Source organism: Cetorhinus maximus, chromosome 11 (assembly GCF_964194155.1).
Source record: "Cetorhinus maximus chromosome 11, sCetMax3.hap1.1, whole genome shotgun sequence".
Taxonomy (NCBI): Eukaryota; Metazoa; Chordata; class Chondrichthyes; order Lamniformes; family Cetorhinidae; genus Cetorhinus; species Cetorhinus maximus.
Window position 1 is genome coordinate 56,056,234 of NC_135889.1, and position 26,988 is coordinate 56,083,221.

General features: G+C 39.4%; 1 protein-coding gene across 50 annotated transcripts in view; it reads left to right on the plus strand.

Annotated features, from left to right (window-relative positions):
* The window catches only part of ttn.2 (titin, tandem duplicate 2), a 694,778-nt gene that overhangs the window by 610,593 nt on the left and 57,197 nt on the right, over window positions 1-26,988 (plus strand). For all 50 annotated transcript variants that reach the window (XM_078552010.1, XM_078551990.1, XM_078551964.1 and 47 more), the window contains 35 exons: window positions 774-806; window positions 919-1,048; window positions 1,139-1,438; window positions 1,552-1,869; window positions 1,968-2,264; window positions 2,394-2,693; window positions 3,080-3,394; window positions 3,738-3,886; window positions 4,591-4,741; window positions 4,832-5,113; window positions 5,201-5,503; window positions 5,609-5,911; window positions 5,993-6,274; window positions 6,366-6,665; window positions 6,991-7,293; window positions 7,396-7,704; window positions 7,817-8,098; window positions 8,214-8,513; window positions 8,619-8,912; window positions 9,028-11,994; window positions 12,098-12,418; window positions 12,538-12,822; window positions 15,476-15,775; window positions 15,915-16,217; window positions 17,464-17,739; window positions 19,510-19,809; window positions 19,903-20,205; window positions 20,334-20,633; window positions 20,786-21,073; window positions 21,321-21,617; window positions 21,709-22,011; window positions 22,111-22,416; window positions 23,817-24,104; window positions 24,217-24,507; window positions 24,608-24,895. In XM_078552010.1, the coding sequence (XP_078408136.1) occupies window positions 774-806; window positions 919-1,048; window positions 1,139-1,438; window positions 1,552-1,869; window positions 1,968-2,264; window positions 2,394-2,693; window positions 3,080-3,394; window positions 3,738-3,886; window positions 4,591-4,741; window positions 4,832-5,113; window positions 5,201-5,503; window positions 5,609-5,911; window positions 5,993-6,274; window positions 6,366-6,665; window positions 6,991-7,293; window positions 7,396-7,704; window positions 7,817-8,098; window positions 8,214-8,513; window positions 8,619-8,912; window positions 9,028-11,994; window positions 12,098-12,418; window positions 12,538-12,822; window positions 15,476-15,775; window positions 15,915-16,217; window positions 17,464-17,739; window positions 19,510-19,809; window positions 19,903-20,205; window positions 20,334-20,633; window positions 20,786-21,073; window positions 21,321-21,617; window positions 21,709-22,011; window positions 22,111-22,416; window positions 23,817-24,104; window positions 24,217-24,507; window positions 24,608-24,895 (12,367 nt within the window). The remainder of the gene's footprint in view (window positions 1-773; window positions 807-918; window positions 1,049-1,138; window positions 1,439-1,551; window positions 1,870-1,967; window positions 2,265-2,393; window positions 2,694-3,079; window positions 3,395-3,737; window positions 3,887-4,590; window positions 4,742-4,831; window positions 5,114-5,200; window positions 5,504-5,608; window positions 5,912-5,992; window positions 6,275-6,365; window positions 6,666-6,990; window positions 7,294-7,395; window positions 7,705-7,816; window positions 8,099-8,213; window positions 8,514-8,618; window positions 8,913-9,027; window positions 11,995-12,097; window positions 12,419-12,537; window positions 12,823-15,475; window positions 15,776-15,914; window positions 16,218-17,463; window positions 17,740-19,509; window positions 19,810-19,902; window positions 20,206-20,333; window positions 20,634-20,785; window positions 21,074-21,320; window positions 21,618-21,708; window positions 22,012-22,110; window positions 22,417-23,816; window positions 24,105-24,216; window positions 24,508-24,607; window positions 24,896-26,988) is intronic.

Sequence of the window (26,988 nt, forward strand, 5' to 3'; positions counted from 1 at the left end):
TTTACTTCAATGGAGAGTGTAATTGGACAGGGCATAAAATAGCACAAACCCGCCCCATTCCTACTGGGCAGGTTAGATTAAAATCAGGGTTCATATTTTGACAGATCTCTTCAGCAGTGGTTAAAGCTCAGCAACATGGGTATGCTCTCATCCCCCCACCTCATTCTGAATTAGTTTTAGTTTGGTGTGGGCTGTACAGTTTATGAAGGATGTCCAATTCACGCAGCGAGTGGTTAAGGTCTGGAGTGCACTACTTGAGAGTGTAGTGGAGGCAGGTTCAAATGAAGCATTCAAGGGGGAATTAAACTGTTAAGGAAGAATGTGCAGGGTTATGGGGAAGGTGGGAGAATGGCACTAAGTGAATTGCTCATTCAAAGAGCTGATGCAGAAATGATGGGCCGAATGGTCTCCTTCTGCACTGTAACAATTCTGTGACTTGTGAGGTAGTTTTCATTCTTTAAATCCTAGATGTCTTTCACAAACTATGATCCCTCCCAGTTATCGTCTCTAACTTGCTGTGTTTGCATTTTTGACTGGATTAGGTATTTTCTTGTTTGAAGTTGATTTAGATCAACATTGGGTCAAAATGAATGGAACCATTATGTAGGCCTGGCTGAAGATCACATGTAGACTCATCCAGTATAGCATCATGAGAAAAATAATTGCGGACAAGCTTAACATGGAACAAATCAATCATCAATAGTCATAGTTTTTCCTAAGAATAAAGGATTGAACAGATTTTGTAACATTTGATATTTTACTGTTTTGTTTAGGATAAAGATCATAATCTCCCAGCTGATGCCCAGGTAATAATATGATTAATGATTATTTTACAGTATCATGTTGGAAATTTTGGAATGTAGAAATGGAATTTGCATTTACTTGCTGATTAATTATTCATCTTTTTGTCTTTTGTAGGTTGAAAGTATCAAAACTAAGACAACTGTGGTTATTCCAGAATGTAATAGAAGTCACTCTGGTCGATATAGTATTACTGCTAAGAACAAGGCTGGACATAAGACATTAAATGTCAGAGTAAATGTTCTTGGTATGTAATTGTTTTATTGGATTGTATTTGAAAGAGAACGAATTGTAGTTTAATGTGATTATTAAATTAATTATTTTTTATTTGTTACAGATATGCCCGGACCACCAAAAGATCTCAAAGTAAGTGACATTACAAGAAGTACCTGCAAACTTTCATGGAAACCCCCAGACAATGATGGTGGAGATCGAATTAAATGCTACGTTGTGGAGAAAAAGACTGTAGAAGGAAAGGCTTGGGTAAAAGCTAACGCTGCCTGTGCAGGCACATCATTTATTGTGCCTGATCTTATTGAAGGGCAGGAGTACTTCTTCCGTGTCCGGGCAGAAAACCGCTTTGGCATTGGCGCACCAGTAGAAACCATTCAGAGGACCAGGGCTAGAGATCCAATTTGTAAGTTTATAGTTAGAAAAACATATACTGGTCTAGTTCAAAAATCAGTATAATTCATTTTAGTGTTTATGCTTTTTGTTAGGATTTTTTTGATGACTACTTATATATTTCAGACCCTCCTGAGCCTCCAACAAAACTCAGAGCTGGTTTGGTTACTAAGAATTCCGTTTCACTTACCTGGAGGCCACCAAAGAAAGATGGAGGGGCTCCAGTAACGCATTACATTATTGAAAGTCTTTCCTTGGATCCTACTGGACAGAAGAAGGAAACCTGGAAGCAATGCAATAGACGTGATGTGGAAGAAACAAGGTTTACAGTTGAAGATCTTAACGAGGGTGGGCAGTATGAATTCCGAGTGAAAGCTGTTAATGAAGCTGGTGCTAGTAAACCATGTAACCCTGTTGGACCTATTATTGTGAAAGATCAAACATGTAAGTGCTGGCACAACTATGTCACAACACACCAATGTAACAATAGAAAATACCAAATTTAAACCTAATTAAAATGTGCTAAATGTTCCCATGTCTAGGTCCACCTGAAATTGAACTTAATGAATTTTTAGAGGCAGAACAAAATACAGATGTCAGCATTCTAGCCAAAGTCAAGGGCACACCATTCCCAACTTTGACGTGGTACAAAGCACCTGTCCAGAAACCAGAAAACAAAACTAAAGTAGAATATGATCAACACGTCAACAAAATTGTGACTGAGGATGGTTGCACTTTACTAATTCATCAGTCCCTCCGAAAGGACACTGGTCTTTACACCCTCACTGCTACAAATAATTTTGGAACAGCTTCCAAGGAAATGAGACTCAATGTTCTTGGTAATCATTTTTATAATTTTATCTCTTACAATTGCATTTCCAAAATTAGAAATTTAAAGTGCATTCATGGCATTTGCCATAGTTAGCGTAATTGAAAATATTCATATTTTGACTTGTTTTAATACTTAGGTCGTCCTGGTCCTCCAGTTGGTCCTATTAAGTTTGAAGGAGTTAGCGCTGAACAGATAACCTTATCATGGCTACCTCCAAAAGATGATGGTGGCTCCAAGATCACTAACTATGTTGTTGAAAAGAGAGAAGCAAGTAGGAAGACTTGGATTCAAGTTACCAATAATGTTAAAGAGTGCATTTGCACAGTGCCCAAGTTATTGGAAGGACATGAATATGTATTCCGCATCATGGCTCAGAATAAATACGGTGTTGGTGAACCTCTTGACAGTGAACCAGAGACAGCAAGAAATCTGTTTAGTATGTATTGAAATAAATTTCCTGCAGATGTTCTATAATTTGATATTTCTGACTTTAAGATGCATCCATACAGTTCAATTCTACATATTTAACAGTGGCTAGCAAAATTATTTATCTTGAGTTCTAAGTTCATATTTAGTAGTACAAGTCTGTTCATTGTTGAACAAAAATACTTAAGTTAAACTTATACCAGTTATTGTACAGGCTGCATAATCCTGTGCCTTCTCTAACAAAAATGATTTAAATGTTGTGCTCGAGTGATTGAGTATTTTTTGGAGCATTAAATGTTCTACCTTTAATTTCAAAATTACTGTCGGAATATACTAAGGTTAACTTCTGTTGTAGATTTGGAAAATACCAATGAAATGTATATGATTTTTTCAAAGCTGTACCTGGAGCTTGTGACAAACCAACGATAAGTAGTGTGGCCTACGATTCTATGGTAGTCAACTGGGAAGAGCCAGAATATGATGGTGGTTCTCCAGTAACTGGCTACTGGTTAGAGCGTAAAGAGACTACCGGGAAAAGATGGAATAGAGTAAATCGTGATCCAGTTAGGATTATGCCACTTGGCGTATCCTATAAAGTAACTGGACTTATTGAAGGCTCAAATTATCAATTCCGAGTGTTCGCCATCAATGCAGCAGGTGTTGGACCCCCAAGCGTGCCTTCTGACCCAATGATAGCAAGAGATCCTATGGGTAGGTATATGTTTCTGCTTAAGGTTTTCAAACTTGTATATGTGGGAGACATCTATGAATAGTAAAAAACTAGTGTAAATATTTTTTCACATTCCTAGGAACCAACTACCCTAACTTCTAACACTTTTAGCTACCCATAAGTCAAACAATGTAATATTGTAAACAATATTTTTATTAGTGTAAAGTAACAGAAACAACAAGCAAGTAAGTCAACAAGCACAGAAACCTAATGACTACATTCTCTCATGAACCCGTAGATCCCAGTTTTAAAACTTGTATTTTATAATGCATCTAGATTAACAACATGTTTTTGATAGTTTGTACTGAATATTCTTTTTTTTAGCACCACCTGGCCCACCATTCCCTAAGGTGACAGACTGGACTAAGTCAACTGTAGATCTTGAATGGGCTCCACCAACAAAAGATGGTGGATCCAGGATTACTGGTTATTTTGTTGAATTTAAGGAAGAAGGAAAGGAAGAATGGGAAAAGGTAAATGCATATATATTTTAAATATAGGGCTGAATTTCTGGTTCCTATCCTATGCCTTTGCCAGGTGCTGGATAGACAGAGCAAACCTGAAGTGCAGTCTGCCAGTTCATGCTTTAGAGTGCCCAAATTTGATGGGCCTACTTATTAAATGGTTCAGCAGCAATCTCATTGCAGCTTCTCCCCTTGGCAGGGTCATAAAATGAGGGTAAAACAAAAGTGCAGCTGAAGTCACTCAAACCTACAGTGGCAGTCCTGCTCCTTAGCCTCAGCTCTACTGGCTAGTTTTGAACAGCAGCTGAAGGCCCCAAGGTATAAAGTTCTGAAGGGTTTCAGCAACCTAAAGCCCTATCATCTTTTTTGGCCTGCCTCACTTTATCACATGACTCTCTCAGAACTTCCCACATGAGAAGACCCAAACTCGGAGTGCAGCACCAGTACTCTTGCTGCCGCTGAATTGGTTCCTATTCCAGAGCAATGACAGAAAAATGAGGTTGTAAAGTTTGAAATGCATCCTACCACTGCATTTCCATGACAACAATTGACAATATACATGATAGCACATCTGTTGTAGGCACAGGACTTATTTCACCCTCCAAGCAAAGCAGAAATTCTAGGGCAAGTGTGAAAGGGGCAGAAATCTGGCATCATAGCTTTGTTGCACAGTTTTGGCTAATATTTTCTACCTTTTATGCTGTTTCTTAAAGGTAAAAGACAAAGAAGTTAGAGGCACAAAGTTTGTTGTACCAGGACTGAAAGAAGGAAGCCTGTACAGATTTAGAGTAAGGGCAGTAAATGCTGCTGGAGTTGGTGAACCAGGGGAGGTTTCCGATGTCATTGAAGTCAAGGATAGAACAGGTAAAAAAGTAAAGACTTTTCTTCTGCATTTCTTCTGTATTACTTCGACAATGCTATTAATTGACATAATTGTGTTTTTATTTATTCTAGTCGTTCCAGACATTAACTTGGATGCCAGCGTGAGAGACAGAATTGTAGTGCATGCTGGTGGTGTCATTCGTATCTTGGCATATGTGTCAGGTAAACCACCTCCAGAGATCACATGGCAAAGAGATGATAAACCAATACCAGAAGAAGCTACAATTGAAACAACAGCTATCAGTTCTGCTCTTGTTATTAAGAAATGTCAGAGAAAGCATCAAGGTGTGTACAATCTCATTGCGAAGAATGCAGGAGGTGAAAGAAGAAAGACAATTATTGTTGATGTTTTAGGTAAATATTCTTACTTTCTGATTTTACACGTAATGCAATCAACTTTTCTTAAGAATCTAAGTAAAATTAATATATTTTTTATTACAGATGTTCCTGGGCCAGTTGGCGAACCTTTCCGCTGTGAAAACCTGACGAATGATTCTTGCAGATTAACCTGGTTCCTTCCAGATGATGACGGTGGATCTGCTGTTACCAATTATATCATTGAAAAACGTGAAGCTGAACGTCGAGGCTGGTCCCCTGTCACATACACAGTTACAAGGCAGAATGCTATTGCTCAGGGACTAATTCAAGGAAGTAGCTATTTCTTTAGAATTGCAGCTGAAAATATCATAGGAATGGGCCCATGGGTGCAGACAATGCAAGAAACTATAGTTAAAGAACCAATGTGTAAGTAATCTTTCTAGTTACATGTTTTCCCCATCTTTAGGTATTAAAGAAATCAGTGGTAACCACTGAATACATTAATTTTAATATATTGTTTCTAATTTGCAGCTGTCCCTGAACGCCCTGAAGACCTTGAAGTAACAGCAGTCACAAAGCAATCAGTTAGCTTGAAATGGAACCCTCCTAAATACGATGGTGGCTCGGACATTACGATGTACATTCTTGAGTGTCGTCTTATCGGCAAAGAAAAGTTCATCAAGCTTACCAAAGAGAAATTGTTAGATCGGATTTTCAAACATAGTGGATTAAAGGAAGGTGACACTTATGAATACCGTGTCAGTGCAGTGAATGAAGTTGGACAGGGCAAACCATCATTCTGCACAAAACCAATAACTTGCAAGGATCAACTTGGTAAGACTTCTTTCATAAATGTTTTAAGAAATATCTCTTTTATTTTCCAGAAAGGCAATAACAGCATATTATTTTCCTTAGAACCACCAATACTTGAGTTGGATTTCCGCGACAAGTTTGTTGTGCGCGTTGGTGAATCCTTCAATCTGACAGGACAATATAAAGGGAAACCTGCCCCAAAGCTTTCTTGGTTTAAGGATGATGTTGCAGTTGAAGAAACTGATCGCCTAAAGATAAACACGACACCCTCAAAATTGTCTCTGGTGATTCTGAAAGGTATTCGTGGTGACTCGGGTAAATACTGTGTAGTTGTGGAGAACAGCACAGGGGTACGAAAGGGTTCCTGTCAAGTGACTGTTGTTGGTAAGTTAGTTATTTTTATTCTTTCTCAATTTAAAACCTTGTAAGATTGAAGAAGAAAACAGGATTGAAACAAAATGTTATTTTTCGTCAGATCGTCCACAACCTCCGGTTGGCCCAGTTGTGTTCCATGAAGTTCACAGAGATCACATGGTTATTTCCTGGAAACCTCCACTTGATGATGGAGGCAGTATGATTACTAATTATATCGTTGAGAAAAGAGATACAAACCGAGAACTTTGGATGCCTGTTACTTCTTCAACTACTAAAACAACCTGCAAAGTTCCAAAATTGATTGAGGGCAGGGAGTATATTATCCGTATCTATGCTGAAAACATGTATGGAATCAGTGATCCATTGCTTTCAGAAGAAATGAAAGCTAAAGATCGTTTTAGTAAGTGTTGGACTTTAGAATTTTCTAGTTAATATAGTAAGCAAAACAAAAACAAGCAAATACTCAGAACAGCAAATTAAGAATTTTGCATTTTCACCTAACTAGGTCTACCTAAAGTAAGATAGAATTCTGATTTCATATTAAGTATTATATTAAATATTTTATGGTTTTGATATTAAATCATTTTAATTATGTGTTGTACACAACAAAGGTGTATTCCTCCTATTCCAACAAATATTTTTGCAAAATATTAATATTGAATAGATGTGAGGAAGAAATCGTCTGTTTTATTTTTCTTATTCCGGTTTTATTCTTTTCTCTAAAGGGGTTCCTGAAGCACCAGAACAACCAATTATAAAAGATATTACTAAGGATTCTGCTGTGGTAGTTTGGAATAGACCACATGATGGCGGCAAACCTATCACTAAATATATTGTGGAAAAGAAAGAAACCATGTCTAATCGCTGGGCAAGAGTATCTAGGGAGCCAATTTATCCAGACACTCAGTTCAAAGTAACTGACCTGCTTGAAGGCTGTGAATATGAATTCCGTGTTTCAGCAGAAAATGAAATAGGAGTTGGTGATCCTAGTCCACCATCCAAGCCCATCTTTGCAAAAGATCCAATTGGTATATAAAACATATACTCAATTTATTTTTTCCTTCAGAATAACTTCTATAATGTATCTATTCTGGTTTATGTTGACCATATTTTTAACTCTTTTTATTCAGTCAAACCAAGCCCACCTATTAACCCTGAAGCAGTGGACAAAACTAAATCTACTGTTGATTTAACTTGGCTACCTCCACGTCATGATGGAAAAGGGAAAATATTAGGTTACTTAGTGGAGTTTCAGAAAGTTGATGATGAAGAGTGGAAGAAAGCGAATCAAACTCCGGATTCCTGTCCTGAAACTCATTTGAAGGTGACGGGTCTTACTGAAGGTGATACATACAAATTCCGGGTCATGGCAGTCAATCAGGCTGGCGCATCAGATCCGGCCAATGTCCACGATCCAGTTCAAGCAAAAGACAGGCTTGGTGAGTATATTTTAGGAATACAATGTGGATCATTCCATATTGAAGAGTTTTACTATTAGTCCTGTTCTGTGGTTGATTCTGATCACTCAAAATATTTTTATTCCTTTTACAGAGGCACCTGAATTGTTTGTGGATGCTAACATGACTCGAAGTGTAAACCTAAAAGCAGGAACTACTTTAACCCTCAGTGCAACCATAAAGGGAATGCCATTTCCAAAGGTCACATGGAAAAAGAATGACATGGAAGTACCAGTGAAAGCTGATATTGAAATTACTCCTGTTAGCAGCAAGCTTGAAATCCGTAATACTGTTCGAGATGACAGTGGATGCTATTTACTCACTGTTGAAAATGAAGCTGGAAGCAAGAGTGCTATGTGTACAGTTACAGTATTAGGTAATATAGTAGGAGCGTAAAGATAGTAGGAACAACCTGTGTATTTAATGCAATCTTGCTCTATTTGCCTTTTTTCCAGTAATTATAATATTAAGAATATATTAATTACTTTCAGATAAACCTGGTCCGCCGCGTAACTTGAATATTAATGAAGTTAGAAAAGATTCATGCTATCTGACATGGAAGGAACCAGAAGACAATGGTGGTGCTGTTATCTCAAACTATATAATTGAGAAACGAGATGTTGCTGCTCCTCGGTGGATCCCTGTCTCATCCACAACCAAAAAGCACAGCATTATGGCTAAGTACTTAATGGAAGGCATCCAGTATTTGTTCCGTGTGGCTGCTGAAAATCAATATGGTCGAAGTAGCTTTATTGAATCAATGAAACCTATAAAGGCAATTGATCCAATATGTAAGTTCTAATTTGATAAAATTAATAATTTCACTCAGCCAAGCTCACAACTTCTCCACCAGCTCACAACAACTAAATTATCATGTTATCAACTTATTTCTATAGCTCCTCCTGGCCCACCTAAGAACTTACACCATGTTGATGTGGACAAGACAGAAGTGTCTCTTCTTTGGAACTATCCAGATCGTGATGGAGGTTCTGAAATTACAGGGTTTTTAGTTGAATACCAGGAAGAAGAAGCTAAAGACTGGATTAAATTCAAAACTGTTAGCATACCAGAATGTGTTGTAACTGGCTTAGAACAAGGAAAGACATACAGATTCCGTGTTAAAGCTCAAAATGCAGCTGGGTTTGGTCGTCCAGATACAACTGTACCTATTCTGTGCCAGGAGAAATTAGGTTAGTTAGTTATATTGGCTCACATTATTTGCTTTGTGTTTTTCATTGCTTTCAATCTCTAATTCATTGACATTTTCATGATACTCATTGGTTCATATATGCTTTTGTTTTATAGTATCCCCATCAGTGGATATCGATGTAAAGTTGATTGAAGGTCTTGTTGTGAAGGCTGGCAGCACAGTCAGACTTCCTGCTTTGATGAGAGGTATTCCTCCTCCTTCAGTGAAGTGGGTCACTGACAATACTGAGCTTAAATCAGAAGGCAATTACAAAATTGATACTGACAACTATTCAACAGTGCTTACTATTAAGGATTGTACCAGAAAACATACTGGCGAATATATACTTACTGTTTCCAATGCAGCTGGTAGCAAGACAGTGGGTCTACACTTAACAGTCCTGGATGTTCCCGGTCCTCCAGTTGGTCCAATCAATATCCTCGAAGTAACACCACAGCACATGGTTATATCTTGGCGCCCACCTAAGGATAATGGTGGAAGTCCTGTCATGAATTACATTGTTGAGAAACGAGAAACTAATAAAGAAACTTGGGGTGTTGTTAGCTCTGGAAGCACTAGCACTCAAGTGAAAATTCCACGTCTTCAGAAAGGATGTGAATACATTATGCGTGTTCGAGCAGAAAACAAAATTGGTATTGGTGAACCACTAGAGTCTAAACCAACTGTTGCCAAGTACATGTTTGATGTTCCAGGCCCACCTACTAAACCAGCAATTTATGATATCACAGAAAATGCTGTAACAGTTTCTTGGGGCATACCAAAGTACGATGGTGGTAGCCCAGTTATTGGTTACATTATGGAACGCAGAGAAACAACTGGTAAATGGATCCGGGTGAATAAAACGCCTGTATTAGATCTAAAATTGAGAACTGTTGGACTTTTTGAAGGAAATACATATGAATTCAGAATATTTGCTGAAAATATTGCTGGTCTAAGTAAACCGTCACCAATCTCTGATCCAGTCTCAGCGAAGCGTCCTATTAGACCACCTGGACCACCAATCAATCCTAAACTGAAAGACAAGACAAAAGAATCTGTTGACTTAGTCTGGACAAAGCCCACCAAGGATGGGGGCAGCCCAATTTTAGGATATATTGTAGAATGTCAGAAAGCGAGTACTACAAAGTGGGATAGAATTAATAAAGATAACTTGATCGAACAATGTGCTTTTAGAGTACCTGGACTTATTGAAGGCAACGAATATCGATTCCGTATAAAGGCTGCCAATATTGTTGGTGAAGGTGAGCCAAGAGAACTACCAGAATCTGTAATTACAAAGGACATTCTTCATCCACCAGAGCTAGAACTTGATATTATTTGCCGTGAGCTGGTCACAGTTCGTGTGGGACAAACTATTAGCATAACTGGTCGTGTTAAAGGCAGACCAGATCCAGAAATTACATGGTCAAAAGAAGGCAAAATACTTTCTGATGACAAACGTGTAAAGATGAATAATGACTACCCTGTTATACAGTTCATGATTAAAGAGGCAACCAGAGCTGACCATGGTAAATATATAATTGTTGCTAAAAATAGTAGTGGACATGCCCAAGCTGCCGTTACCGTCAATGTACTTGATAGACCTGGACCTTGTAAGAATATCAAGGTAAGCTATGTCACTAAAGATTCCTGTATGCTTGCCTGGGAAAATCCAGATGATAATGGAGGCTCAGAAATTACCAACTACATAGCAGAAAACCGTCAACCCAGCCAAAGAGGATGGTCTGTGATCTCATCTGATTTGACTAAACGTGTGGTCAAAGTTCCAATTACGACAAATCGTGAATACTTCTTCCGTGTATGTGCAGAAAACAAAGTAGGACTAGGTCCAACCATTGAAACCAAAACACCAATTTTAGCCATAGATCCTATTGAAAGACCTGGAGAACCCGAAAATTTTCATGTTGCTGATATAGGAAAGACATTTGTCTTGCTTAATTGGAAAAGGCCCGAATATGATGGTGGTAGTCCTAACCTGTATTATCATGTCGAAAGAAGGTTAAAGGATTCAGATGAATGGGAAAGATTACACAAAGGAACTATTAAAGACACTAGTTTCATGGCTGACCGATGTATTGAAAACCAGACCTATCAGTTTAGAGTTCAAACTAAGAATGAAGGTGGTGAAAGCAACTGGGTGAAGACAGATTATATTATTGTTAAGCAAGAAATACAGAAACCAGTCTTGGATCTAAAGCTAACTGGAACACTAACTGTAAAAGCAGGTGAAACCATCAGAATTGAGGCAACTCTCAGAGGCAAACCTCAACCAGAAGTTGTTTGGGTAAAGGACAAAGATGCAATTGATCTTAGCAGATCACCTCGGGCTAAGATTGAAACAACTGCTGATGCATCCAAGCTCACTATAACTAAAGCTAAACGAGAGAACACCGGTAAATATGTAATCACGGCAACTAACCCAGCTGGTAGCTTTACAGCATATGCTACCGTGAATGTTTTGGATGTACCAAGTGAAGTCAGAAGCCTAAAGGTCTCTGGCATTGCAAGTGATAGGTGTAGAGTCAGCTGGGACCCACCAGCAAATGATGGCGGTTGTGAAATTCAAAACTATATTCTTGAGAAGAGTGAAAGTAAGAGAATGGTCTGGTCCGTATTTTCCTCTTCTATAATTACCGATTATGCAAATGTCACTCGTCTTATTGAAGGAAATGAATATATCTTCAGGGTACGAGCAGAAAACAAAATAGGTGCAGGTCCACCAACAGAAACAAAGCCAATTGTAGCTAAGACACAGTTTAATAGACCTGGCCCTCCAGATGCACCAGAGATCACTAAAGTTAGCAAGGAAGAAATGACTGTTGTATGGAATGCGCCAGAAGATGATGGTGGAAAATCAATCACAGGATATATATTGGAGAAAAAAGAAAAACGATCTATTAGATGGGTAGCAGTCACCAAGAGTCCAATCCCAGAGAGACGTATGAAGGTTACAAATCTGATTCCTGACCATGAATACCAGTTCCGTGTCAAAGCTGAAAATGAAGTTGGACTAGGAGACCCAAGTCCACCGTCAAGACCAGCAATGTCAAAGGATCCTATGGGTATTTATTTTATAACATTTTTTGTATTTTCTAAGTGCAAATATTTTGGTTCCTTGTCACTCTTTAAATTTCTCCTGACTAATTTCTATTTTTCTATGCACAGAACCTCCTGGCCCTCCAAGTGGTCTAAAGGTGATTGACAGTACAAAGACCTCCATTTCCCTTGGTTGGACAAAGCCAGTGTATGACGGTGGTTCTCCCATTATTGGCTATGTTGTTGAAATGAGACCAAAAGGTGTCAGTAAATTACCTGAAGAAGGATGGAAGAAATGTAAGGTTGCAGCTCAGCTTGTTCTTACTCAATTTACCATGACCAGCCTTAATGAGAAAGAAGAATATGAATTTAGAGTTTCTGCACAAAACCAAGTTGGAATTGGTCGCCCTGCTGAATTGAAGGAAGCAGTATCACCAAAGGAGGTGTTGGGTAGGCACAGCACTTTGCCTTTTTTCCTTTGTGTGATGGAAATAAAACATTTTGTTAAATGTAGTAATATTTCTTTATGGCAAAATGATTTCTCACACAAAATAATTTTTTTTTTTCAGAACAACCGGAGATTGATTTAGATGCAAGTCTGAGAAAAGTTGTAACCGTTAGAGCAGGATGTCCTATCAGATTGTTTGCCACTATCAGAGGCCGACCTGCACCTAAAGTTACCTGGAGGAGAGTGGGAATAGACAATGTTGTCAGAAAGGGTCAAGTGGACTTAATTGACACAATGACTTTTCTCGTCATTACTGATAGTACTCGTGATGATTCTGGCAAATATTCGCTGACACTTGTAAATGCAGCTGGCGAAAAGGCAGTGTTTGTGAATGTTAAAGTTCTAGGTGAGTAGTATACATTCTTTTTTGTTCTAGGTGTTTTCTGATTTAAATTGATCATGGGGAAGGAATTTCTGAAGTATGTTCAGGATAACTTCCTTAATCAGTACATTTACTACCCAATGAGGAAGGAGTCATTGCTGGATTTAGTCCTGGGGAAAGAAATGGGTCAAGTAGAAAACATCACAGTGGGGAAGCATCTCAGGAATCGTGATCATAGCATCATAAAGTTTAGATAGCTCTGAAGAAGGGCAGGTAGCAATGTAGAATAACAATACTTCAGTGAGGAACAGTTCATTTCTGTGAATTGAGGAAGCATCTGTGTCAGGTATATTGGAGTCAAAACTGGCAGGCTGAAATGCAATGGTGCAATGAATGACCTTAAAAAAAGAGACAGTTCAAGTACAATTTATGTGAATTCCCACCAGGAGCAAAGAGAGGGCAACCAAAGCCAAATCTGCTTGAATATCAAAGAAATTGGAGAGTAAGATGAAGCAGTAAAAGGGGGGCTTTTGGCAGATGTCAGTTTAATAATAAAAGGGAGAATATAAAAAGTACAGAGAAGTGAAAAAAGAACATAAGAAGGGCGAAGAAACAGTATAGGAATAGATTGGCAGCTAGCATCACTGAGAATCCAAACATTGTCAAAGGCACATTAACAATGAAAGGGTTTTCAGAGAAATGGCAGGACCCAATTAGGGAACAAAATGAAGAGCTATTGGCAGAGGCAGAAGGCTTGGTTGAGGTACTAAAAAAGTACTTTGCAACAGTGCTTACCAAAGAAGAGAACTTTGCCAAAGTTTTGATATATGAGGAGGTTGTTGCAATACTGGAGAAATCAAAATAGAGGAGGTACTAGAAAGGCTGACAATACTTACAGTGGTAGGTCACCTGATCTAGATGGGATACATCCTGGAATACTAGGCGAAGTAAGGGTAGAAATTGTGGAGGTGCTGGTCAGAATCTTCCTATCCTCCTTAGATAAAGGAGTGATATCAGAGGAAATGAGACTTGTTTCAAAAAGTGCAGGATAAATCTGACAATTACAGACCAGTGGGTTTAATGTCTGTGGTAGGGAACCTTTTAGGAACAGTAATTGGGGAGAAAATTAGCAGCCACATGGATAAACATGAACTAATAAAGGAGAACCAGCACAAATTTGTTAAAGACTAACTTGATTGAGATTGTTGATGAGGTAACAGAGATGGTGAATGTGGGCAATACTGTTGATGTTGTTTATAAGGACTTTCAAAAGTTGCTTGAAGCCAAAATGGTACAATTTTAAAGTGGATGCAAAGACAGAAACCTAAGGGTGTTTGGGCACAATTCTTTGAAAGTGACAGGACAATGAACAAAGCAGTGAATAAAATATGTGAGATCCTGGGCTTTACAAATAAAGGCACCGCTTACAAAAGCTAGGAAGCTATGCTAAAGCTATATAAAACACTAGTTCGGCTCCAGTTTGAGTATCATATCCAATTTTGGGCACCATATTTTAGGTATGACATTAAGGCTATGGAATAGGTATAAAAGACAGTTACTAGAATAGCTCCTGGGCTGAAGGTTTACAGTTATCTGCATGAACTGGAAAAGCTGGAGTTTTTCTCCCGAGAGCAGAGAAGGCTGAGAAGAGCTTTGATTGAGGTGCTTAAAATCATGAAGCATTTAGACTGAGTAAATAAAGAGAAACTGTCTCCGATGGATGAATGTTCAATAACCAGAGGGCACAGATTTCAGGTGATTGGCAAAAGAACCAGAAGCGACAAGGAAAACACTTTTATGCATTGAGTGGTTAGCATTTGGAATTAAGGATGGTGGAAATCGATTTCATATTAGCTTTCAAAGGGGTTTGAAGGAGAAAACATTGCAGAGATATGGGGAAGAATTTTCTGTTCGGTGTGCGCGTGTAAAATGGGCGTGCGTCCCGATGTCACCGCATGTCATTCTGACCTTCCGCTCGGCGGGCGCGAACTGGAGTTGGCTGCGCACCCGCCGAACTGTCAAAGGCCTGTTAAGACCATTAATAACCTAATTAAAGTAATTGTTAGGGCTGCCCGTCCAACCTTAAGGTTGGTGGGCAGGCGAAGTGCCCAGGCAGCCTTCACATTTTTCAACAAATCTCATCCACGGGCGGGATGAAGTTTCATGAAGGGTTCATTAATTAAATAAAATTTTTAATGAAAATTCATAAACGTGGCCCAGCTCATGTGACACTGTCACATGAGGGGAAATGTCTGAATAATTTTATTTTTTTATTTTTTCCATCTTTATGATTGAACTTAATCTCCCTGAGGCAGCTCTGTGCCTCAAGGAGATTTCTGCGCTCTTTCGCGCGCATGCGTGAAAGAGCGCAGGCCCCAATTCTCCCTCCTACCCCTGTCCGCACAGGTAGTGCTGAGCGCTTCCAGGTGTGTGTCACGCTGTGTAAAATGGCAGTGCACAGCCGATCACGGGCAGCGATCAGCTCCGCGCCCACTCCCGACCGGCCCGCCCAACGGGGAGAAAATTCTCCCCATGGGGAATGAGTGGAGGAGTGAAACTAACTGGTTTGCTCTTGGAAAGAACTGGGACAGGCTTGATGGGCTGAATGGTCTGCTTCTGAGCTATACCATTCTATAATAAAGTTTTGATTTTTATCACAATTGATTTTTGCTTTCAGACACACCTGGACCTGTTTCAGACTTTGAAGCTTCAGACGTTGCAAAAACATCATGTCATTTGTCTTGGTCACCACCTGAAAATGATGGAGGTAGCCAAGTGACGCACTATATCGTGGAGAAGCGGGAAGCAGACAGAAAGACCTGGGGTGCAGTGATAAAAGATTTGAAGAAAACTAGTTTCAATGTAGTCGGCCTGGAACCTGGAAGTGAATACTATTTCAGAGTAACTGCAGTCAATCAATATGGACCCGGGGTTCCAAAAGACATTGCCAAACCTATTTTGGCAAGAGATCCAATCAGTGAGTAGTTTATTTTTGCAGTTTTCCAGTTAAACTAAGAGCTGGGTTGACCATATTGCCTTTTGTCATCAATAGCCTTTTCTGGATATTATTTGATATCAATTTGTCTCAAAGTAACAGTTTGCAATGTCATTTTTAGGCGAACCAGATCCACCCAAGAAATTGGATGTCATTGAAATAACGAAGAACAGTGCTTCACTGGCATGGTTGCCACCTATTAGGGATGGAGGAGCTAAAATTGATGGTTATATTATTGAGTATCAAGAAGAAGGCCATTCTGAGAAACAGTGGACAAAATACTCCATAATCAAGGAACTGTCCATTCTTGTAACAGGCCTGAAGGAAGGAAATAAATACAAATTCAGAGTTGCAGCTAGAAATATTGTAGGGGCCAGCTTGCCCAGAGAAACTGAAGGAATTTTTGAAATTAAAGAACAACTGAGTAAGTAAACAATAAATTATTTCAATGCATAAAGTGCCAAAATTAAAACAGACTTGAATTGTGATGAAGACTTTCAGTTTATGCACAACTCCAACTCATTCAGGCAGTCAGGAAGCTCAAACAACTTTCAAGTTTGTGCTTCAATACTATTATGCCACCAAGCTGCAGCTCATTCCCTTCCTTCCATAAGAAAATTCGACTGTAGCACTCAGTTCCCTAGCATGTATAATCAGTCACTGGGGTGGTGGAGGATGCAGATTCTGGGGGAGCGTAAGAACTGGCTGGCAGCAGTTCAAAAGAATTCCTATCCTTTCTGGCCCACTTTTTTGGAGTGGCCTCCAATGGTCCTTTTAAAGTTTGCTGATTAGGCTTCTCAACACCTAGAGAAATGAGACTGGCAGATGCTGTGAATTCTTCATCCTTTTCTCTTTGAAAGATGTAATTAAGGTATTGGCTGAGCTTCCATTTAGTGCAGCCTGAAAGTTGATTCTGACAGGCAAATGGATATATGCAGTGTCCCCTACCGGACTTTTAATTATTATTGGTCACCATTTTTCAGGCGTGAAGCGGGCAACCGGTAATTGAAACTCAGTCCCTTCTTCAAGGTAGCTTCAAATTTTAAAAAGAAAAGATTGAATTTAAATACTGCTTATCACATCTCTCAAAGACATTTCAAAGTGTTTCACATACAGTGAATTACCTTGATAGGCTGCAACCACAATGTTGTAGTCAAGAATGGTTGCCATTGTACACAAAAAAACAAGGTCTCATAAACAGCAGTGACAAATTGTAACATGATATTTTGAATGAGCATCTGAGCCTTCAGTTTAACATCTTAAAAGTATCAATTTAGCGTTTCTAACAATCCAGCACTGAGTTAGTACTTCACTGGAGTGGCATCTTAGACCTTATGTTCAAGTCCTGGGGTAGAACTTGATCCACTTTTGGCACATAGGCAAAAGTTTACAAATGGAATTGAACTGATGATGTAATGGTAGAAAGTATGAATAATTTCTTGTCAATAAAGTTACATAATTTAAAATGCTGATATAATAGGACTGATTTCCTGAGTACGTGCTGCTGGTGGGAATTTTGCAAGTTGCCTGTAGCTATGGGAGATTGGGAAGCTCCTTGCCAATACCGCATTCTTAGAAAATTGGCATAGATATGTTTTAAGGACACACAAAAGTTTTAACAAAGGTTCACACTCACATTAACCTCATATTAATGCCATTTGTTTTTATAGTGGCACCAAAGATTATCATGCCTGAATTCATAACAATCAAAGCTGGGCAGAAGCTTAGAATTGAGGCCCATGTAACTGGCAAGCCTGCACCAATTTGCAAGTGGATGAAAGGTGATGAGGATGTAATGCCATCTAGTCGCCTGGTTGTGCATAAGACAAAGGACACTTCAGTACTCATCATTAAAGATGTTACCAGAAAAGACAGCGGCTACTACAGTCTTTCTGCAGAAAATAGCTCTGGCATCGCCTCCCAGAAAATTCGTGTGGTGATAATGGGTATGTATATTTGATACTTTGTGTAATCATAGAGTCGTAGAAAGTTTACGGCACAGAAAGAGGTCACTCGGTCCATCATGTCTGAACCAGCCGAAAAATAAGCCAATTAGTCTAATCCCACTTTCCAGCATTTGGTCCATAGCCCTGCAGGTTACGGCACTTGAGGTGCATATCCAGACACCTTTTAAATGAGTTGAGGGTTTCTGCCTCTACCACTCTTTCAGGCAGTGAGTTTCAGACCCCTACCACCCACTGGGTAAAAAAAAATGTCCTCATCACCCCTCTAAGCTTTCTACCAATCACTTTAAATATACATCCCCTAGTCACTGACCTCTCTGCTAAAGTATATAGGCCCTTCCCATCCACTCTATCCAGGCCCCTCACAATTTTGTGAATCTCAATCAAATCTCCCCTCAGCCTCCTCTGTTCCAAGGAGAACAACCCCAGCCTATCCAATCTTTCTTCATAGCTGTAATTTTCCAGTCTTGACAACATCCTCATAAATCTATTCTGTACCCTCTCAAATGCATCTACATCCTTTCTGTAATGACATTACCAGAATTACACGCAGTACTCAAGCTGTGGCCTAATTAATGTTTTATATAGATCCAGCATAACCTCCCTGCTCTTACATTCTATGCCTAGGCTAATAAATGAAAGGCTTCCATATGAATTCTTAACCACTTTATCAACCTGTCCTGCTACCTTCAGGGATCTGTGGATATTCACTCCAATATCCCTCACTTCCTCTAAACCTCTCAGTATCCTTCCATTTATTGTGTAATCCTTTGCTTTGTTTGATCTCCCCAAATGCATCACCTTACGCTTCTCTGGATTGAATTCCACTTGCTACTTTTCTTCCCACCTGACCAGTCCATTGATATCTTCCTGCAGTCTCTAGCAATCCTCCTCGCTATCTACCGCATAGCCAATATTTGTGTTGTCTGCAAACTTCTTGATCATTCCCCCTACGTTTATGTCCAAATCATTAATATATACCACAAAAAGCAGGGGACCTAGTACTGAGCACTGCAGAACCCCACCGGAAACAGTCTTCCAATCATAAAAACATCCATCAACAATTATTCTTTATTTCCTGCCACTGATCCAATTTTGTATTCAACTTGCTACATTCTCCTGGATCCTATGGTTTTTTAAAACCAGTCTGCCATGTGAGACCTTGTCAAATGCCTTGTTAAAATCCATGTAGACCACATCAGCTGCACTAACTACCATGATCAACGCTCCTTGTTACTTCCTCAAATAAATTCAATCAAATTAGCCAGACATGACCTTCCCTTAACAAACCCATGCTGACTGTCTTTGATTAATCCATACCTTTCTAAGTGACAGTTTATCCTGTCCCTCAGAATTGATTCCAATAATTTCGCCACTACCGGGGTCAGACTGACTGGCCTATAATTATTGGGTCTATCCTTCGCTCCCTTGTTAAATAAACAACAGCAGACCGCTAATCCTCCAGCACCTTACCTGTAACCAGTAAGGATTGAAGAATGATGGTCAGACCCTCTGCAATTTCCTCCCTGGCTTCTTTTAACTGCCTGGGGTACACTTCACCTGGTGATTTATCCACTTCCAAGTATACTAATCCCCTTAATACTTCCTCTCTCCCTATGTTTATCACATCCAAAGGTTAAGTAAGATTATGCATTTGAAAGAACTATAGCTGCGTAAATAGCTTTTTATAAATAGTGTTCTACAAAACAGCATTACTTAATCATTTCCTTATTGATGATTAATGTTTTTCAGATATTCCTGGACCACCACAGCCACCGTTTGATATTTCAGAAATTGATGCTGATTCATGCCACCTTAATTGGCATATTCCATTTGAAGATGGTGGCAGCAACATAACAAACTATGTAGTAGAGAAATGTGATTTAAGCCGTGGTGACTGGCTTACTGTTGTGTCATCTGTAACAAAAACAAACTGTAGAATTGGAAAGCTTATCCCTGGACAAGAGTACATGTTCCGTGTTCGTGCAGAAAATAGATTTGGTATTTCAGAACCTCTCACCTCTGATAAAATGATTGCTAAATATCAATTTGGTAAGCTGTGATAAAGTATTTGGGCTACATTTTTTTAAGACATAAAACCTGGCTTCAGAGCTGACTACAGTTACTTTTTATTTTTGTCTACAGATGTTCCCAGTGAACCAAGGAATGCACATGTCACAAAGGTGAATAAAGACTGCATATTTATAGCATGGGATAGACCAGAAAGTGATGGCGGTAGTCCCATCACTGGCTATGTTATTGAACGTAAAGAGAGAAATAGTCTTCTTTGGGTAAAGGCAAATGACACATCTGTCCGTACCACTGAGTACCCATGTTCAGGACTAATTGAAGGACTAGAATATACTTTCAGAGTCAGTGCACTGAACAGAGCGGGATCTAGCAAGCCTAGTAAACCAACTGAGTTTGTAACAGCTAGGACACCTGTTGGTAAGTATTCCAAAAAAATTGAAAACAGTTTATAAAATTACTTTTATAATTATCTTAAATTCTTTGGATTTCATATCTTAAAGTTTTTGTATGTAAACTTAGGAAAATGTACCCTTATTTTACAACAGATCCACCAGGCAAACCTGAAGCCATTGATGTCACAAATAGCACTGTTTCTCTCATCTGGGCAAGACCCAAACATGATGGTGGAAGCAAATTAATTGGCTATTATGTTGAAGCCTGTAAATTACCTGGTGATAAGTGGATGCGATGCAACACCAATTGCCAAAATGTACCTAATGAAGAATTTACCGTTACCAATCTTGAGGAACATGCCCAGTATCAATTCAGGATCATTGCAAAGACAGCAGTTAATATCAGCAAGCCATCTGAACCTTCAGATCCAGTGACCATTCTGGCAGAACAAGGTATGAATTAAATTCACTTTCTTGTATTATTTTCAATCTGATTTTCATTTTACAGAACTTGCAATGTCATAAGGAGAGTGATAACTTTAGTATGTTTACTTGACCTAAGTTAAAAATATTATTCATGTTAAAATGCTTTGTTCAATTTACAGTTGCACCAAGAATTGACTTGGGTGTGTCCATGAAGTCCCTGATCACAGTAAAGGCTGGATCTAATGTTTGTCTAGACGCTAATGTCTTTGGAAAACCCTTTCCAAAGATCACATGGAAGAAAGATGGCACGATAGTAATGCCTGCCGAAGGCATTAAAATAGCTAGAACAAGAAATCTGTGCATACTCGAATTGTTTAGTGTACAAAGGAAAGAAACTGGAGAGTACACCATTGTTGCAGAGAACCCAAGTGGCTCCAAATCAGCTAATGTAAAACTGAAAGTATTAGGTAAAAAGTATTTTAAAATGTTTCATTGAAAAAATGTGAATCTAGTGATAATAATACAACAGCTTAATAGAATGTATATGCAACAATATATTTAACAGCTTCAAACACGTAAATGTAATTTTTTGTGAACCAAATGGAAAAAATGGAAAACGAGATTTTAAAGCAAATGACTAGTTTCATTTTTAAGTTAACTAATTAAAAAAATGTTTCTAAAATATTAATGCATCCTTATGTTTTTTTTTGTTAGATAAACCTGGTCCACCAGCTTCTATCAGAGTTAACCATATTTATTCAGATCGTGTGACTCTGAATTGGGAACCTCCTCTTGAGGATGGAGGTGCTGAGATAACTAACTATATTGTTGATAAGCGTGAGACCAGCCGTCCTAATTGGGCTCAAGTTACTGCTAATTTACAGATTACACAGTGTGGCATAGAAAAACTGATAGAAGGACATGAATACCAGTTCCGTGTCAGTGCAGAAAACAAATATGGTGTTGGTGACCCAATCATTACTCACCCAGTTGTTGCTAAAAATCCTTATAGTAAGTAAAACACATTTTAGTTCTGTAGTTTTTTGACTTTAATTGATAAACAGACAAAAGATATTTAACACATATTTTGTATTATTTACAGATGTACCTGGGCCATGTGATCCTCCAATAATTAGCAACATCACAAAAGATCATATGACTGTTAGCTGGAAAGCCCCAACAGATGATGGCGGCTCTCCAGTGACTGGATATTTAGTGGAAAAACGTGAGACAATGGCTGTCAATTGGTCAAAAGTCAACAGGAGACCAGTTTTGGAAAGAACAGTTAAAGCTACAGGGCTTCAGGAAGGCACTGAGTATGAGTATCGAGTTATTGCCTTGAATAAAGCTGGACCGGGCAAACCCAGTGAATCTTCAAAAGCAGCAGTCGCCCTTGATCCTCAATGTAAGCAGATGTGTCTTTATATATATAATATATTTGTGAGTAGCATATCTCACTCCCTTGTTAAATTTTTTTCTTACAAATTATTTTATTTCCATTCAGATCCTCCAGGACCTCCTGCCTTCCCAAAAGTTGTTGATACAACCCACAGTACTATCAGCTTGTCTTGGAGTAAGCCAGCATATGATGGTGGCAGTCCAATTTTGGGATATCTAGTTGAAGTTAAGCGTGCAGATGGTGAAAACTGGACAAAATGCAATATACCAAAGAATCTTCGTGATACACACTATACTGTTACAGGACTATCTGAAGGCACTGAATATCAGTTCCGTGTAAGCGCAGTGAACAAAATAGGCTACAGTGATCCAAGTGAAGTTCCGGAAAAACATACCGCCAAGGATATTTTGAGTAGGTTTTCATTACCCATGTGAAGCAAATTAAATATTGTCACCAAAACATTATGGTTATCCTCAGCAAGTCAGGCAACATGTGGAGAGATAAACAGCACTTTTCTGATGAAAGGTTGTTGACCTATGTTAACTCTGTTTCTCTCTTCACAAATGCTGCCCAACCTTCTGAGTATTTGCAGCATTTTTTGTTTTTATTTTCAATTTCCAGCATCTGTAGTATTTTGCCTTTGTAGTATTTTTCTGAAGTTGCTCTCTCCATTATTTAAATGTAAGCATTATCCCATTCTAAATAAATGGGTTAATGCCTATGCTAAAATAGTAGAGGGGGAATTTCAGATAAACGTTTTCGATTTTTGTAGTCTGGTATCCAACAACATAATTACAGAGTCTGTGTTTCAACTGGAGATCAGCTGGAACAAGCACCGGACATGCATGCCTTGGTGTGCTGTAAATGTCCATATGTTCTTCAACTGGCCCTTAGGAATGGAGTTTGAGTTAGGTAGTGCCATGGTGTATAGCGATGCCATTTTTCTATACAGAATCAAATTGTTCTTTCTCTTAATGGGAATGAGGAGATGTTTAAATAGTTGTCAAGTTAGATGGGAATTTGTGGGTAAGATTCTTTGGGTAAGTTTAAGACTATTTTTATGAAATTTATTTTGTCTTAGTTATGTATAAACATAATTTTACAGGTATATAGTCGGGTAGATGAAGCAAATTTTGTATGGAACAGAATTGGCATTTTTGTGACTGAACCAAATGACGCTGTAGAGGTAGCCTAGAAAATGATTGGTTCCTGGGATGTGGCTCTGGGATCTGATTGACCCACACAGGTTGAAGTGAAAATGTTCTCAGGGATGTAGCTGGCTGAAGAGATAGTGGCCTCAGATTCTGTGATTTGTTTGGTGGTAGCAGCTCCTTGACACACAACAATGGGCGGAATTTTCCGGCCCCATTGGTGCCGGGCGACATGGCGGGCTTTTGGGGCCCTGTCTCCACTGAAGCAGTCCTGGGCTGCAAGCATGGTGAACAATATGGTGAGACAGCCAAAAATTGGTTTCACACCATCGTGATAGCAGTTTGCGATCATCCGTTCCACCCGTCAATGATGGGCTGCGTTTCCTGACACCACAGAAACCCAATTTCAATACTTTAGCATCTCACTATAAGCCCTGCTCGCCAGCGAGACGGCATGTTTCCTGTGGCTGCATAATTAATGAGGTAGGAATGGGACGATATGGCGCGAACACCCGCCATTCTAGCCAATGGGTGAAACTACTTTTTTCCCCACCCACTACCACACTTTGTACAATTTTGGGACAATTCCGCCCCATGTCTTCATACATATGGAAGATTTTTAATAATGAAGATTAAATTATATATTTTCTTCCTGAACAGTTTCCCCTGAAGCAGACCTTGATGCTGACTTAAGGAAGGTGCTTGTTCTGCGTGCTGGTGTCACAATGAGGATCTATGTGCCAGTGAGAGGCCGGCCTCCACCAAAGATTAGCTGGGCTAAAGCGGATGCCAACATACAGGATAGACAAGGACTCGATATCAAAACTTCAGAATATGACACAATGTTGTACTGTGAAAATGTGAATAGATATGATGCTGGAAAGTACATTTTAACTTTACAAAATAGCTGTGGAACAAAGGCATACACACTTACCGTAAAGGTTCTTGGTAAGTTATTAATTATTTCATTGTCATAAAAAGTAAAATTTTATTAATGTTGAGTGAGTTTATTTTATTCAGTGAAACAACCATTTACCTTTTTCTTTTGCTTTTTGATTAGATACTCCTGGTCCTCCAGTTAACCTTATAGTTAAAGAAACATCAAAGGACTTTGCTGTTATATCATGGGATCCTCCTCTTGTGGATGGTGGCAGTCCAGTTAAAAATTACATCGTAGAGAAAAGAGATGCTGAAAGAAAGGCATGGTCAACTGTGGCAACTGAATGTCCCAAGACAAGTTTCAGAATTATTAATTTGGAAGAAAGTAAATATTACTATTTCAGAGTTCTAGCTGAAAATGAGTATGGCATTGGTGAACCTTGTGAGACAAAAGATGCTGTGAAAGCTTCGGGTAAGAATTAAATGTACTGATTATTTTTCATGATATAAGCAGCACAAAAAACTGCATGTTGTAAATTTTTTCCGCTAAAATAATCCATTATATTATGTAGAAGAACCTGGGCCTGTGGTAGACTTGAAGGCTGCAGCTGTGTCCAAGAAATCTTGCACTTTGACATGGAAAAAACCAATCAGTGATGGTGGAACCCGAATTACTGCTTATGTCGTTGAAATGATGGTCCAAGAGGACAAATGGAAAGAATTGATGAGAGCTAAGAACATGCAATTTGCAACGAGTGAACTGGAAGAAGGAAAAGAATACACTTTCAGAGTAAGAGCACAGAATGATGCTGGATACAGCGTACCATGTGAAATTACACTTGTAGCAAAGGATCACGTTGGTGAGTAATTTTTCACAATATAAATAACAAGCTCCTATTGGCATCTACAGTTTATCTTGCAAAACTTGAAGTTCAAGTACAAGTGTGAATTGTTGAATGTAGAATAACTAATATTTGGTATTGTTAACTAACCTAAGAAGACCTTTCTAACACATTACCGTGCCCTCAGAAACCTAAAGTGCTTTACAGATATAAATTACTTTTAAAGTGTAATTACTGTATTAAGTAGTGCACAAATGTGGTAGCTATCACAAATGAAACAAATAACCAAGACACCTTTTTTGTTGCAAAAGGAATGTTGTCCAGGGGCAGAATCTTCGGGCCAGCGAGCGGGGGTGGGTGTCCCGATGTCACCATGCGTCATCTGATTTTCAGTTCGGTGGGCGCGCACCGGATTCAGCTGCGCACCCGCCACACTGTCAAAGGCCTATTAAGGCCATTTAAATATCAGTTAAAATAATTAACAGAGCTGCCCATCCAACCTTAAGGTTGGCGGGCAGGCAAAGAGTCCAGGCGGCCTTCGCACTTCTCATGAAACCTCATCCATGGGCGGGATGAGGTTTCATGAAGGTTTTTAAACTTTAATAAAAAATTTAAAAAATTTTTTTCTCTTTATTTAAATTTTTCAAAATCAAACTAATCTCCCTGAGGCAGCTCTGTGCCTCAGGAAGATTTCTCCGCTCTTCCGCACACGAAAGAGCGCAGGCCTCGACTCAGCCTCCTCCCCCCGCCCACACAGGGAGTGCCCCGCCCATGCAAAATGGTGGCGCACAGCCGATCATGGGCAGCGATCGGCTGTGCACCCGCCCATTCCCGCCCAACCCCCCGATGGGGAGAAAATTCCTCCCCAGGATTTCTTTTGCACACAATGTCATTGAAACTGTTACACCTGAACCACCAAAGCAGATTGATGGAACCTCAATTGAACACCTCAGCATTCCTAAATATTGCATTCACTTGTCAGCCTAGATTATGTACACAAGGCCAATAAAAGGTTGAATCCATGAAGATGTGGCTATGAGATGAGTGTGCTACTGTGGCACACTAACACCTAATTCTATAAAACCACAACTTGTAAAATGGCATTTAACCATGTATTAATTCTATAAAGTCTATGCATTTTTTAAAATTCATTTATGGGATGTGGACGGTCAGTGGCTAGGCCAGCATTTATTGCCCATCCTTAATTGCCCTTGAGAAGACAGTGGTGTGCAGCCTTCTTGAACCGCTGCAGTCCATGTTGTGTAGGTACACCCGCAGTGCTGTTAGGGAGGGAGTTCCAGGATTTCGACCCAGTGACAGTGAAGGAACGGTGATATATTCCCTAGTCAGGTTGATGAGTGGCTTGAAGGGGAACTTGAAGTGGTGCTGTTCCCATATGTCTGCTGCCCTTGTCCTTCTAGATGGTAGATGAGAAATGCAGAGCTCCGGTGCAAGGTGCAAAAATAGGAGCGGGTGGCAATCCGCCAGTGATTGCCACTCCTCGGAAGTTTTGGCCCTATAATGTTTATAGACACTCCAAGAGTGCGTTCAGAAGGTGCTGTCCAAGGAGCCTTGGTGACTTCCTGTAGTGTATCTTGATGGCACACGCTGCTGCCACTGTGTGTTGGTGGTGGAGGGAGTGAATGTTTGTGGATGGGGTGCCAATCAAGCAGGCTGCTTTGCCCTGGATGGTGTCAATCTTCTGAGTGTTGTTGGAGTTACACTCATCCAGGCAAGTGAAGAATATTCCATCACACTCCTGACTTGTGCCTTGTAAATGGTGGACAGGCTTTAGGGAGTCAGGAAGCGAGTTACTCACCACAGGAATCCTACCCTCTGACCTGCTCTTGTAGTATTTATATGCCAACTGTGACGATTTGATCTGGAAGTAGGTGAGCTTTAAAAAACATACAATGAACTAATTGGCAATTAACAGGTTTAAACTAAAATTACATTAATCAGATAGGATATATTGAAATTAAAAGGTAACCTCACCACCAATAGTCTAAACTATTAGGTCATGCCTGACTAATCTAGTTGACTTCTTTGAGGAGATCATTAACAAGGTGAACAGAGGAGTGTCTATAAACATTATAGGGCCAAAACTTCCG